Source organism: Spodoptera frugiperda, chromosome 11 (assembly GCF_023101765.2).
Source record: "Spodoptera frugiperda isolate SF20-4 chromosome 11, AGI-APGP_CSIRO_Sfru_2.0, whole genome shotgun sequence".
NCBI lineage: Eukaryota > Metazoa > Arthropoda > Insecta > Lepidoptera > Noctuidae > Spodoptera > Spodoptera frugiperda.
Genome location: NC_064222.1, coordinates 3,620,907 through 3,636,295, shown reverse-complemented (window position 1 = coordinate 3,636,295; position 15,389 = coordinate 3,620,907). Strand labels below are relative to the sequence as shown.

At 37.1% G+C, this 15,389-nt stretch overlaps 1 protein-coding gene and 1 long non-coding RNA gene across 5 annotated transcripts in view; both read right to left on the bottom strand.

Moving 5' to 3' along the window:
- LOC118274635 (jmjC domain-containing histone demethylation protein 1) overlaps positions 1 to 15,389 on the bottom strand; it is a 28,435-nt gene that overhangs the window by 2,526 nt on the left and 10,520 nt on the right. Inside the window, exons 4-20 of the mRNA XM_035592271.2 lie at positions 11,542 to 11,706; positions 10,552 to 10,687; positions 10,302 to 10,429; positions 9,840 to 9,989; positions 9,355 to 9,525; positions 8,753 to 8,912; positions 8,264 to 8,396; positions 7,948 to 8,071; positions 7,604 to 7,694; positions 7,170 to 7,324; positions 6,692 to 6,781; positions 6,391 to 6,490; positions 5,856 to 6,010; positions 5,125 to 5,298; positions 1,191 to 1,327; positions 717 to 1,002; positions 101 to 267 (exon numbers count right to left, since the gene is read on the bottom strand). Coding sequence (XP_035448164.2) covers positions 101 to 267; positions 717 to 1,002; positions 1,191 to 1,327; positions 5,125 to 5,298; positions 5,856 to 6,010; positions 6,391 to 6,490; positions 6,692 to 6,781; positions 7,170 to 7,324; positions 7,604 to 7,694; positions 7,948 to 8,071; positions 8,264 to 8,396; positions 8,753 to 8,912; positions 9,355 to 9,525; positions 9,840 to 9,989; positions 10,302 to 10,429; positions 10,552 to 10,687; positions 11,542 to 11,706 — 2,522 coding nt within the window. The remainder of the gene's footprint in view (positions 1 to 100; positions 268 to 716; positions 1,003 to 1,190; positions 1,328 to 5,124; positions 5,299 to 5,855; positions 6,011 to 6,390; positions 6,491 to 6,691; positions 6,782 to 7,169; positions 7,325 to 7,603; positions 7,695 to 7,947; positions 8,072 to 8,263; positions 8,397 to 8,752; positions 8,913 to 9,354; positions 9,526 to 9,839; positions 9,990 to 10,301; positions 10,430 to 10,551; positions 10,688 to 11,541; positions 11,707 to 15,389) is intronic.
- On the bottom strand, positions 2,193 to 3,701 carry LOC126911203 (uncharacterized). 4 transcript variants are annotated; one of them, XR_007705710.1, is made up of 3 exons: positions 3,327 to 3,701; positions 2,845 to 3,071; positions 2,193 to 2,705 (listed from the first exon to the last, which is right to left on the bottom strand). It is a non-coding gene; the product is annotated as an uncharacterized LOC126911203 (long non-coding RNA). The 4 variants fall into 4 exon arrangements; XR_007705711.1 differs by having other exon boundaries at positions 2,193 to 2,702; XR_007705712.1 differs by having other exon boundaries at positions 2,854 to 3,071.

The window sequence follows — 15,389 nt, the reverse complement described above, 5'->3', positions numbered from 1 at the left end:
GAAAACGATTGTACAGCTATGGATTAATTAGAAGAAATAACAACTAAAAAGAATATTTATTACATTCCCATTTCTTAAGAATTATAAGAAGAGTTCTTACCTGACAAGGTTGGGGCAGCGCGCCAGATGGTCCAGCGCAGCCTCGGTGAGCAGCCTGCAGCCGGCCAGCGACAGCCGCTGCAGGCCGTGGTGCGCCAGCTGCGCCGCGCCCGCGTCCGTCAGCCGCGCGCACGACGACGCGTCCAGCTCCACTAACCGGGGGAGAGCCTGAATAATAATGTTTGTTATAAGTAACTTTGTTAGAAGTTTGGATTGGATACTTAACTCATCTTCTATGTAAATGAGACTCATCTGTTATTACATACATGGGACCCTAAAATTACTGATAAAAATGGATGTTATTTTAGGTATGATATGCCTGTCTACTTTCACCTCTTTAAAGATAAGAACAAAAACATGTAAAAATTATTTATTTCAAATAGACTGGGAAGGCACTTTTGAACTTCAAAGCAAATATTACAATATAAAAAAAAATCTGTCTGTCAGTGTTTTGGTTTGGCTATTTGCTTGTTCCAAAGTGTAGATTCAATTTGCTCGTTCCAAGTGATTCCTGAGGTTACTCCTTTTCAATCAGATTCACAATACAATTCATGGTTACATTGTTTCGTAGGTAACAATTTTTCATATACCACATTTAAAAACAGTTTTAGACATACCTGCACTACATATCGCATAGCGACGTCAGTGATGTCAGTCCCGGGCAGACGTAGCACTGCGAGCGCGGCGAGGCGGCTGGGCTCGGCGCGCGTCGTGTCCCCGCCCGGCCGACACGACTCGGGCGGCGCCAGGATGCCGCGCAGCTTGGCGTCGTCTAGTGCACGCGCGAACGATAGGTCCAACGCCGACAGTGGGGGACACGCGCCTGACCTTAGTGCCAGCGCTGCCTCGGCCGGAGACCCGGCCAGCGATAGTGAACGCAATGCTGGCAGTCTAGCCAATAACCTGTACAGAAAACATTCGTAAATACATTATACAAGTCACATAAATATTTGTTCTAAGACATGCCAAGGCATAGAACGAAGTAATTTTTGATCGAGCAAAGTATTAATGAGACACACAATGAAAGTTTCACTAAAGATCAATCATCGTCATTCACCCATCACCAAAATTCCGTGCAATTCGAAACTTACCATGCGAGCTGTCTCCTAGCTAGATGGCACCACTCGAGGCCCAGAGACAAGGGTTGTCTCCTGGCGATACCAGCCAGCTGGGCGGCAGATACACGGACTTGCACGAACGACATACTGCGCCATAAAGAAGGATCCATCTGGAAGTGGAAAAGATAAAACGTTAAAAATGTGTCACATTATTTCCTGCTTCATTTGTCGCGATAAATCAAATCTAATTGCCAAAAACCTCTAGTGCTAAGATAGAGGACCTCTGAGGTACCTGTGATTTTGTGCGTTTCCAATTTTCAAATTTCTCAATAGTCTAGAAGCGCTGAGACACTGTTTGGAGTTCTGCTCTGCATGTATAAAAAACTCCCCATTATGGTGAATGTTCCGAGCTCTTCATGGCTCGTTTCCCGATAGATGGCGCTGAATTGAACATTTTCAGTTTTATGTTGTTTTGAGTGTCATTGGAACAATATTAAGTAACAGAAATAAAAATGCGAAAATCAGGCATCCCACTTTATCGGAATAAGTCAAATTATCGCCTCAAAACCCATCCGATTAGCCATAAAAGCGAAATATTAAAATCCAACTCTGTTTACACTCATTTATACACACATAGACATAGCGCCTACTTTAAAATCAACCTTTCTTCAAAATTATCCACTAGATGGCGTGCATTTAAAAGTTAATAGGCTGGTACCTGTAGAAATTATGTCTTGGGGATTAGGAACTAAAGAACACCATCTGATGCTATTATGTTCTAAAAATAAAAGGTATAAGTAGTGTTATATTTAGGTACTAAATAGCATAAAACAAAGTCGTTTTCTCTGTCCCTATATCCATATGTATGCTTTCTACGCTACGGATTTTGATGCTGTTTCTTTTAATCGATAGAGTGATTCAAGAGGAAGGTTTATATGTATAATACGTGTATATTATAGTAGGGAAACTGATAATTTTGCACCTGTGCGAAAACGGGGCGGGTCACTAGTTTGGGAATAAAATGAATGTCAAGAATGCAATGTAAGACAGTTTTATTTTATTATCTTATACATTATTTAATAGAATGTATATACTAACCTGCAATTATTACAAGTATTTATGTGACATGAATGCTTGATACATGACTGATTATTAAAAAATAATCTCATTCAAAATAATAATTCAAAACTATAATTCATAAACAAGGCAACCAGAATAATAGATTGCAATCAAAGCGGAAAAATGTTTGAGAATATCTAAGCATCCATAATCACTATACTACATAAGGAAATAAAAAAGCAACAACTTTCCTTTTTGTTTTTCAGAAACCTTAAAATAGGTCAATGTATTCATATCACATTATGAACATTATGTTTATTACGACAAGTACACCATTTCAGTTTTCTGACATCAAAAAAAACATGACTGTAAACATTGATAATGTAGATTCTAAACACACTACTATAAAAGTACAATAAAAAAACATTTGTCGTGTTGTTTTCACTCATCCTTCTTCATTATTGCCTGGAAACTACCGCTACACAGCTGCTGCGAAAGAAAATTACTATAATTAGTATATTTTGTGTTTAACTTTTGATGTGGATGAAAACAATATCCCACAAGAAAAAAATATAATATAGATTGAAATCAATGGAAATCATAAAATAAAATAAAAAAAATTGTGTACCTTTCATACCTAGGTATAGGTACATTTCGCATTTTTTTGAACATGTCTCAAAACTATTTCTGGCAGAATACATTCTTTAAAAAAGTGTATTAACTTTGGCATCATATTGCTGATAAAGTCATTATATTATCTCGACAAACTTCTATAACAGTCAAAGGTTCATTGACTGAAATAAAACATATGAAGTAGCATTTATCCATGTTACTGACACGCATTTGTCCTTGAACCTGAAATAGATTTAATATTATAGTAAGAAGATGCTAAAATAAATTATAAAGTGGACATGCAATAGAATTTACTTGATAGTAATATTCATGCTTTTTATTCATAACTAGAACATTATTATCCAATGATAGAGCAAAATTGAGAGGAAATCGTTTTTCTTGGTATGGTCATGTAAAGAAGAGGGATGAAACGCATATTACTAAAAGAGTTCTAAGTTTACATGAAGATGGCTCAACAACTGATGACTCTATACGTACTTGAAAACTAAAGTTTGTTTACAATGAAGCTGGCCACAACTTGAGTTATAATTTACAGGTTTACTATCTTGTCGTCCACATGTATCCAACTGAATGCGCTTTTCACTCGTTTTGACGATTTACGGGCGCCTGAATATTCGTGGCGTTGATACGCCAGCTTTCTCGTAGGACCCCGACATAGTAGGTACCTAGATGTAAACGGAATCCGAAATACACAAAAACTAATTATATACAAGACAATATTATGTTACTTTTATAAACTCAGTACCTATTCGCATAAAATTGAAACGAAATTATAACAAAACCAGATCAAATCGCTTGTAATTGCAGCAAAATGTAGTCTCATGTCATGAAAATTATTGCAAAGTAAATATCCATACCATAGATAAAACAGAATTTATTAAATACGTTCCGAAATTCAGAAAAATTATAGCAATAAAATTTTACTTACCCAAATTATGATATAACATCAATTGAAAAATCGCTGCAGAACAACCATAATAAAATCATAAAATCATATTACATAATTATACTCTATTTACTATAACATTAGAAATTTAAAGATACTTGTTTTACCGTCCGTTCAACTGATTTTGAGTGTATCGGAACGCGCGGGATTCATGTAGCAGACGCAATATAATGTGACAAATAATACTAATGTTTGTCCGTCCAAAGTTATTTGTATTACTAATCTGAGAAAACAATATAATATCGATCGGTGATTTCTAATATGAGGATTTTAGTTTGTAATAGCCAGCTAAAGTCACGGGCTGACTTGCTAATATTTATTAGTTGGTAGGTATTTTTATTTTGAAATAAAATTACTTACTTATAAACAACATATACTACAATACTTTGCAATAATCATATTAAATTGGAAAGAAATACATACAAGAAATATTACTTCGAATCAATGAATTTTCATTGATCAAAAACATACAAGAAATTCCGCGCGTAAAGTCTAGCGTAATGCTACGCAAACTCTTCGAAATGTATTTTATTTCAAGTCAACCATCTGATGGTACTAAATAAGTTTGGCAACGTGTCAAAGGTCATGTTCGACGGAACGGCAACATCGTATTTTGTCTACGAACGAATTTAAAAATTTTTATTGTTGCCAGTGACAATAATAATAACTAACGCTAACATTTTTTTCACACACGACCACAATGTTTTATATTTTCGTTTACGATAGTTAGTTTTAAATTATTGTAATGTTTTTTAATGAAAACCATTGTTATAAAATTAGTAATGATTCTTCAAATTTACATTATCGGGTGCACGCCATCTAGCGTTTAATATTATAACCTATCCAGACATTCCGATATGTTTGATTGTCAAATTGCACTAACACTAGTAAAAGAAATGCCAAATTTTTCACGGTTTTCAAGACTGTTTTTCTCCATATATAATGCGAATTATTTACCAAAAAGTTATATGCAGATTCTTGACGGTACAAAAGTGATAAAGTGATTAGTTTTGTGCAAAAAGTGTCTATGTACGGAGAGTATACCGTGAACGAAAAATGTATGAAAAGGCGATCGGAACATTCACCTTATATAAAAGTCGTGACTGATAAACACTGAGTGTTAACATTAAACATGTGCACTTCTGTCTACATCTTTGAAGAATAAAATGTTATACAAAACATTTCGAATGTAATTAGCATCTTTCTTCCTTTTGATCTTTTTCCAATTAAGTTTGAGGTCAGCAGGCTTATCCAGATTCGACAAATTTTACATAAGAGTCCATTTAAAATGTACTCTAATGCAATATAGATAATGTTGTTGATACTAACCGAGTACTCAGCCCACGCCTTGCAGACGAGTGCGCAGGTGGCGAGTTCGTGCGGCGTGAGCTTGGCGAAGACGCAGAGCATGGCCTCGCGGTCCAGCCACGGCGACCCGGCCGGGTTGCACGCCACGCCCATACTCGGCGCCGGACGGATCGGGTACATTGGCTTCTTCATTATCTGCAAATATAAAGTGTCACTTTAGTAATGGGAAATTACAAGAGATTGGTACAATCTCAGGTTCTACTGTCAAGGTTAAACTGTCGATCAATTTAGATTTGATGAAAGCTGAAGCTCTAAGGCCTACTATAGACATTCAAAACCCATTATACAGAATGAATAGGATAGTTGACGATAGGAAAATCTTTTGGGGGGGGGGAATCATCCAATGACTTCTCCCGCCTTGGGTGAGGCGGGAAGGAGAGTCAGACTCTTACTGACTAAAAACCACCCTGTTCCTTCTCCTGCTGTGAGGCGGAGCCCCGGTAACCTTTTACGATGTCCGCAGCTCAGATTTCAGTAACCTCACCATCTCTTTTATTCACTTCTGACTAAACATAACCTTTCCATAGAATTTTTAATACTCAATATTTTTTTGCTTTCCGCATGTAAGTTACGAATAAAAGTTCTATCAATTATCTTCTATCTATTTGTGAATCTATACCCACCCCTTTAAGGTTTTAAAGGTGAGACGTTATGTTTTTTGTTCTCAACAATTCTAGTATAACTAATATTACCTTAGCGGAGTGGTGTGTGAGCTGCAGTGCTAGATGTGCCCGGAGCGCCTGTTTCTTCGGCGCCTCGTCCTCGTCACTGGCGCGTCGCTTCTTTAGAGGCGGCTCCCAGCCCTCGCCTTCCGGGCCAGGGTTACCTTCTTCCTCACGTTTTATTTCTGTAAGTACCAATAGTAATGAATTAAGTATTTACAACTTTTTTCTTTTTTATAAAAACGTTGCCCCACATTAGGATTTTCTCCTGTGTCGTGGGTGCGTTTACAAACATACAAGTTCACATGCACATGACACCCAGACCCGAAACAACAATTTGTGGATCACACAAAGAGTTGCTCCGTGCGGGAATCGAACCCGCTACCCGTTGCGCGGCAGCCAGTTGCCTAGCCACCGCACCAACCGTGCAGTCAATGCAAACAACTTGATGAAACAAAAACATTGTAGCAAGATTGTCAAAAAATAACCTTTGAAAAGATAAGTGTATGAAAATCGTTAAGAATATAAGCCTTATTACACATTTATAATGATGGTGAATACATACCTTCCTCCGACTTGATATGTGGAACATCGCTCTTGCTTTCATTGTCAGACCCAGCCTCGGACTTCAGCTGCGATTGTGTCGTAGGAGCCGGCGTTTTATTCTGTAAACATTGCACATATTATGTTAATTTACAAAAAAAAGTTTAGTAGTGGATCTCAATCTCTCGATGATGTAAGAGAGTTTTAATTAGAAATTTCAATATTCTGTAATCTATTTTCAACCTTATTATCATGTAATAAAGTTTAAAATCTAGTTGTTAAAGAAATATACTTAACAGTATATAATTTACATTCGTCCTTACCTGCATGCTGTGATTTAACTGTCCAACATCGGAGCCTACACTCATTCGCCTGAGGTCCGATGATTTCTGGCGTGCGCGGAAATGGCGAGGCTGAAAAAAATAATATTATTTACAAACATTGTTACAATTACAATTACGTAATTACATTGAAATACCTATTTCTCTTTATCTAATGCATATTATATATTATTATGTTTATGTAATTATTGGTAGATCAAAACAAAATTATATTTCCAGTAGTAAAATTTATCGCCAGATAGGGAACTGACGATTATGTTTCTGTTTTTTTTTTTAGTTTATATGACATTGTGTATGTTTTTATATTTTTTGCATTATGTGGCTTCCTATAATTGAGGAAGCACATAGTTTTAAAATTTATTGTATGTTTTCGGGTTTTCCATGTGTATTCCTTGATGGAGAGTCCCTTATTAAGTAAATATGTAAGTAAAAAATAATTAACTACTTTTGTAAAAATTACCTTGTAATCATGGTTAAGCCCCATGGTGGTACAGGTGGGACACTCCCAGGAGTTGGGCAGGTCCTCGTTGATCTGTCCGCCGGGCGGCACGCAGGCCGGGTGCACGATACTGTAGCACACTGAACACTCGCGGAGCGTGGATGGACCGTTGCGACCTGAGAACAATATGTACATTTTAGTAGAAGCAATTTTCGAACTAGACATTAACTGGCCAGAAAACAAAACATTTTTTTATGCAGTTGTAAATTATATAAGCGTAAATAAATGACAATCAACCACTATTGGACATCAAAAATAATATTATGGCCATTAGTCGTAGTATTATCCATCCCAGTCGTAGTATTGTAAAGGTGGGTTCTCATTTCAAATTCGTATAGAGAATGAGGAAGAAACTCTAAATGAAAAGTAGTGAGCGAATTTGTAAGAATGCTTACCATTGTTGCCCTTTGCTTGTGGCGCGACTGGTGTCTGCATCCAACCGTCGAGGTGGCAGACTGCACAAGATGCTGTGACTGGGAGCATTGGCTGCAACACAAACAAAAAGTCAGTATTCAATGTTACAATGCGATGGTTGCTTCACAGGGAGCACTTCAACGTTCAAACTTCGTAGATAGTATGATGAAAAACTATTTTTAAAATGTTAGTTATGGTAGCACCAATGCAGGGTCAGAAAATATGCCTGGTTTCTGATAATTGACACATTACAATGGTGAAGAGTGTGTTAAGTATTTATTTTAATTTCCATTTCTTACAGCTATCCATAGTAAAAGAATAGTACCTGTAAACACTGTCGCATGACACAAGTTTGCTTGGCTCTGCCGAGTCCCCCAAACTTGACCATGTCGTGGCAGAACACACACTCGCCGCAGTCCGTGCGTTGGCACGCCTCGCACTTCTTACAGCTGAAACAATAATTGGAAATAAGTAAATAATGTGCTGGTGCTTATTACTAAGTTTTGTACTTTAACCGCAGAGCAACAAGAGTTTCAGTAGGTAGACTTCTGAAATCCTGTACCAAGTTAAGGACTACATAACTGTATGTAATTTAGAATCCAGAGCCCCAGCAACAAACATGAAGTGAATGTGATACATACCGCGTGCGCCTCCTGCGCGGCGCGTTGTTGGCGTGGTCGGGGCGGGGCCGCGCGGGCCCGCCGCGGTGCACGCCGCCCCGCCCGCCGCGCCCGCTCGACTGCCGCCGCTCCGTCGTCACCACGTCGTCCGGGCCTGGGGAACAATACATCTCATTACTTCACTTCCATAATTCCGGATAGTACATATCTAAGCTTAATTAGCTTGCAAGTCAAGATCAAAGGAATAGCACAATTTTATTCAAAACTTTGACTAATAGTACCTTTTCTTTCCTTAAAAGCAAACGAAGGATTAAGGAATAAACTAAAGTGCAAAAGTTAACTTAAAACGGTCTTAAACAGATACATCTAAGAATTTTCGAAAATATAAATCCATTATTTTCCGCTTGGAAAATTGACCCAAAATTTATGCATTATACACTACTAGCAACTGCAATCTTTTTTAATAATTTCCTAATAAATACACAAAATAAATATATCTCAGCAGCTCACCTTTGAGCACAGGCACTCCAGTGATAGCGAGTTGTTGTTTATCGTGCCTGTGTTGTTCCACCAGCGTGCGCACGTCCTTCACTAACGCGATGGGGTCCGACAGTAGCTCCGGGACTGACTTGCGCGCCGCCGGTAGCTGGTGCAGATACATCACTATAGCCTGGAAACAAGATAGCAGAAAATTCAATTAAATATGTAATGTAAGAACCAATAAATTAACAATATTGGCAATTAAAGTACTGCACTCGTGTTTCGCAGGAGAAAAATGTAATTGTGAAAGCTTTAGCTGGTGGTTTTAAAACAATTGCTAAACTCATCTACCATAAAATTGCCAAATAATCACGTAACTAATAATTCACAATATCATTTTGTAAGCAATTCCGTAACTCAATCCCGTTACGGCACTGTGAATATAATCGAAATAAACAATTTCATTGTGACCCTGATAAACAATTGTTTCAATAAGTTGCAATTTCAATAGTAGATTCTTAAAATAATCCGCTATTGGTCGTTTATCTAGAACCTTGCAGGTGACCGACGTCACCCACCCCCGTCTTGCCTCTTACAATCAACAGCCCTAAAATAACCTCACAAGACCTCACCTTAAGTCCGTGCAGTTCATTCTGCGTGAGATGCACATGTTCCTTCGGCGGAGTGATGGAGGACTGTCCCTCGGGGGCGAGGTGCGAGCGACCGAGTAGCGCGGTCACGTAGCGGTCCAGGACATACCACAGCATCTCCGTGAAGAATGGGTAGCGGAACTTTTGAGGCACCTGGAAATCAGAAATGAAAATTAGACTTTATAGTGTTGTTATTACATTCGTTTTTATATAAAACGAAATCACACATTTTTCCCCAAAAAGGGATAGGCATTTTAAATTTTGAATTGGACACGCACTTTATAGCAGTTATCTGAAAAGTCCTAAGTATACTAGAGTGAAGAGAATTTTAAAAGTCGACAAAGTCAATGCTTTGCCCATCTCGGACCCGAAATGATTTTATCAGTGTACATTTGCATGTTCTTAAAGAAACTTTTCGGCATCTTAAGTGCAAAAAAGAACAAAGTATTTAATAAGCAGTATCTCACCTTGGTAACATCTTCAACTTGGGCTATCTTCAGCTGCTTCTCAATACCGAACTGATGCAGGAAGTTACCGCCGAACACGAGGGAATCGCTCGGAGTGTACACAGCGTGGATCCAACCGGTCGGGATGAAGAACGTGTGCCCGGCTTGCAACTGAAATGTTAACAAAAACAATTAGTTTTATATTTACTATGGAATGTATCAGACATATACGATAATTTACTCATTTGTAAGTGGCCTTGCAGTAGTCTGTTTATCGTAATGTAACATAAAACAAGTAGGAATTCCCGAGCATAAACTAAGATCGCATAAGTGCAATGCTGTTTATCTAATAGTCATCACGGTATTCCCCAAAATGTATAAAGTCAATACGTCTTTTGTTTGTACCCAATTCAAAACCAATTCTATCGATAAGACCGCTGTACAATTACATATTACTTTCTAAAAACTAGAATTTGTACTCACATGAACTCTGATGCACTTCTCGACCGTATCTCCGAAGAAGACATCAGACTGTTTGCCAGACAACACCCACTTTTCATATAGCTGCAAGTTTTTCTCAGTGGGCGGGATTAACCAGAACACTTTCGCGCCTGAAAAGTTCATAAAACATTTCTTTACTATCGTTGAAGAAACTTCTAACAATGAAATTAAATTTTATCTGAAAAGCAATCGTATTATAATAAAAATAAGGTCAAAATTAAAATTTGCTTACCTCTCAAAATATGGTACCAGACAGAGGTACCTCCAAAATCGATGTGGAAATCTGTGTAGCAGCCTTTTACAGACATCAGGCAGTACTTCTGCACTTTGGGATACATCATATCGTCCAGGGCATTGGTTGACTCAGTCTGGGAATACAAAATAAAATCATGTTATGACAAGTCACAAGTAAGCCTGAGTGAACTCATATTTGTTACAAAACATTTTGCTAGGAAACTTGCCAAGTAATAGTTATTGTTTTTCCACAAAAATAAACGCTAAAGTATGTTTTGAGTTTGTTACATCTATTTTATTTTCAAAATACGCAAGTTTCATATCTGTCAACAAACCTTGTAAGTCGAAAAGGACGAAATTATAGGCATGACATCGTGATCGCGTGCGGAATACAATGTAATACTTAGTTCGTGTCGTGTTGCGTATCCGCGCGTGACTTGTATATTTAAAATCCATTCATAAACCACCTAATTGCTATCAAAACTATAAGTAGATCCACAATTCACCCTTACAAAGGAACATTTTCCTTTGTGTATGTTTTTCTCGCATATCTCTTTCAGTTCAAGGGCACGGGTCGTCGCGGCAGGGCCGTGGGGAACGTTTACTGGCGAATCCACCCAGTCACCCGAAATAATCCGACATCTCACGACCTCAAACGAGTCCGTCCCGCCCAAGTCAGCATATTTTCCGGCCGATACTTTCGACACAACTTTTTACGAAATGTTTCGGGTAGCATGTTGAACTTCAATTACGTTGTAGCTATTATCTATTAAAAAGTATATTTAAGACCCTCGGTTTAAGGTTTTTACTTAATTTAATTAAACTTGGGAGGGTGGTTACGAGCAATGAAATTGAAATGGTTTGCTTTTACGAGCGGGTCATTATGCCCGAAAATGTAAATCTCGATAACAGGACACAATTATTTGTGGATTGTAGTGTCTCAAAAATGGTTTCCACTTCTGGTTACAGCATTAAGTGAACATTTTACCTGCTGATCCTTAAGATGGCGAGGCCAGACGGTGTCGACCCAGTCAATGAGGCGCACAATGCGAGGCGCCTGGACGTAGTTCTCTAGCCGCGTGTGGGAGAACTCCAGCGAGATCACGTTCAGCAGACGCTCTTTGTTAGGATCATCGTAGTAACGCTGCCAATCCTAAATGAGAAGAAAAAAAGTACAATTAGAGCTGGCGCAGGATTTTAATACATAATTGTGTTTCTTTTTGAGTTACGATGTAGTTAGTAGTTTCAGTGAATTTAAAGGATGTTGAATCAGCGAAAAGTAGTTGTGTAAATTAATATGTGAAAATCTGCCTATTCCAAAAAATAAAAGGCATTACATAGGCCTTGGCCATAAAAACAAGTATTCCACTGTTAACTGCAGTCAACCGTTTTCGCACTTCAATGGGGAAAACGATAAAGTTTTTAGGCATTCCAACGTTTCACTACGTCCGTCTGACGACTTTATGTGTTCATTGAGGCACGGAGGATCCGTTTTATTTTGTTTAAGAATGATCACGGATTTACTCTAGTGTCTGACTATAAAACTGTTGACCCGCTTCAACCAGTAATATACATCGTAGATCTACACGAGACACAATGCATTTTCTATTGTGTCTCAGATACCAGCAGTCAAGGAGTTAATAAAGGGATCGCTAGAATACATGTTGCATTGATACCCATTTTAGGGGATGTTTTAGAGTTTGTCTCAACCTTCATTCGCAATTAATAGCGAATAGAACGTAATAATTACATGAAAAGAGTTTGTTATGAGATAACGTCTGTCTGATAGCGGAGAAAAATAAGACATCTTGTGGTGACCCCAAATAAATTAGGATAAGGATCTTGTCCTTAAGAAGAATATCATTATAACGATTTATATAATCTCCCTCTTGCTGCCCTTATCCATGTTATACGTACTTCTAAAAATGTTATTCACCCACGTTTTCGCTCACCATGCATGCAATGTGTATTTAGGTTTTGTTGATTTTGTTTATCTTAACAAAATATTATGATTAGTACGCTAATTTAAGTATTCAATTTAAATTAATAATCAAATAGGATTTATGTATTATAAATGTATAAATATTATAAATAATCCGTCACAGGTTTGCGCATAAATTAATGATTAATTATTCTAATCTCTGATCGTTAATAGGATAAACGTTTTCAACAATTTATTTAAGCGTCTACATGTGTCACCCATCGCTTTGTTTGTCCAGCTAACATCCTGAATCCGATTACCAAATAAAGTGAATTTTTCGAAACGATCAGCATAAGAGTACATATTTGCACTACTTGTTTATTCTGTCGTAGTAGTGTTAATTTTATTCCCCAATTAATTAAAACGGCATATATTTTATTAATTGCCTGTCAAGTCATATAAGCGATGTTTTTATTACTGCTACTTTCGCTGCCAGTCTAGTTTATCAAGATAAGTATGATTGATAAATAAATTAACTGGCGAAAAGTGGGTATAATAGTGCACCTGCCTATAACTAAAATGAACAACATATCGCATCTTGCAACCACAAGACAAACAAAGAAAAATAATGAACACGGGAGCTGTTTATGATCACAACATTTTAGTAAACAGTTTTAAAATCAAAAGGAAACCTAAATTCCCTTCCAGGAAATTTGTATCATGAAACAAAGATTTAACAATCGATTACAGACGATGCGCTGTATAAACCAACATCGGTAAATATCGATATGAATTGTAAATTCTCGGTTCGAACCCCTTGTTAGACATCGTGTAAACAAAACTTAGATACGACAATCATCGGCGAGGCGATTATCGCAGTCAGTATAGATAGTGGTTGATGACCGATTTCAGATAGAATTATATGGTTGTAGTAGAATATTACAAGTGGCTTACTATCTGGGTTTATTTGTGTTGTCACGTGAGATAGGAAGCGATATTGTCGTAGTTATTTCCTTCTTAACTGTACGTTTGTCATTATTATCGATTCAAAAATATAGTCCGGTCAATTTAGACCTGAAATCAGTAATGAAAGAACAAAAATTCCGACAGAGCTAAATTTTGCTCGAGACCTTTATTTTACTATAAAGATTAAAATTTTAAAAGTCCCCATCAATCCCATACGTGCTTTAAAAGTTATTCGGGGTCAAAGGTCAAGATTTTAGGTTTTTTGAGGTTTTCTCAAAAAGCGTAAGTTTTTCGAAAAAATACTTCAGACCAAATTTGTAGATCTCAAAATTCTCTATAAAATGGTCCTTATAAGTTTTTCTATAAGTATTACCGTTTCTAAGATAGATTTGTGTGTCCCCACACACATTTTTCCACTTTGGAAGCGTCTAACTTTCAAACGATTGATTTTGACGAAAAGTGGTTTTAGAAACCTTAATGTCTTTTTTAAAGACCTATCCATAGACACCCATCACGGATATGTAAGCTGAAAAAATTTTTTTTTTAATCAGTTCCATGTATGGAGTGCCCCCCTTTACTTTTTAAATTTATAAATTTTTATTCAAAATTCGAATAGCGGTTACCGAAATACACCATCTTACAAAGTTTCAACTATGTAGGCCCAACAGTTTCGTGGCCCAACAGGCTGTGACATACGGACGGACGGACGGACGGACGGACAGACATTTATTTCCGAAACTGTTGGGCCTACATAGTGGAAACTTTGTAAGATGGTGTATTTCGGTAACCGCTATTCGAATTTTGAATAAAAATTTATAAATTTAAAAAGTAAAGGGGGGCACTCCATACATGGAACTGATTAAAAAAAAATTTTTTTCAGCTTACATATCCGTGATGGGTGTCTATGGATAGGTCTTTAAAAAAGACATTAAGGTTTCTAAAACCACTTTTCGTCAAAATCAATCGTTTGAAAGTTAGACGCTTCCAAAGTGGAAAAATGTGTGTGGGGACACACAAATGTATCTAAGAAACGGTAATACTTATAAAAATATTATAAGAACCATTTTTATAGAGAATTTTGAGATCTACAAATTTGGTCTGAAGTATTTTTTCGAAAAACTTACGCTTTTTGAGAAAACCTCAAAAAACCTAAAATCTTGACCTTTGACCCCGAATAACTTTTGAAGCACATATGGGATAGATGGGGACTTTTAATATTTTAATCTTTATAGTAAAATAAAGGTCTGTACCAAAATTCAGCTCTGTCGGAATTTTTGATATTTCAATATCGTATATTGACCGGACTAATAGTTTTAAATAAAAAAATAACTGTGTTATATATATTTGTCCCGTTAGAAAAACCCGGTACCTACTTCTAATTCTACGCAGGAATTAAATCTAAACCTTAACTGGTAATTTTGGCGTGACTATTTTGATTAAAAAAAAAAAACATAATGATTGCTGGGCTGGTGCATGCAAACGTATGGTACTTTTGGTTCGAGTCCAAACTAGACTTAGCGCCTGTTTCACCACCTTCATATAAGTTCCCGATAAGCGTATGTGACAGATAGTGCATACAAATTACGTTCTTAATTCAAAGTTATCTGATACATAGCGGCTATCCAGACATTGTGAAACAAGTCCTTAATATTTTTTCCTGAATATGAAAATGACCTTGAAATACTTCCCCTATTCCTTGTATGAATTACTCACCTACCAACGCCTAGAAAAATGTCTCACTATGTATAATTATTTAAAGTCGCTGAAATAATACGTTTATTAATTTATACATTTAACAAGTCCGTGAAGTCTTGACAATCTCGTTCGGTGTTAATATTATGCGGTTCCCTATGGGCACGATTGTTTGAGTCTACAGCGGCTTAATGATTTATTCATGTGCATTGAAGCAGCCGCGAAATTTAATGAAAACATCCACGAGGTTTTGTGTT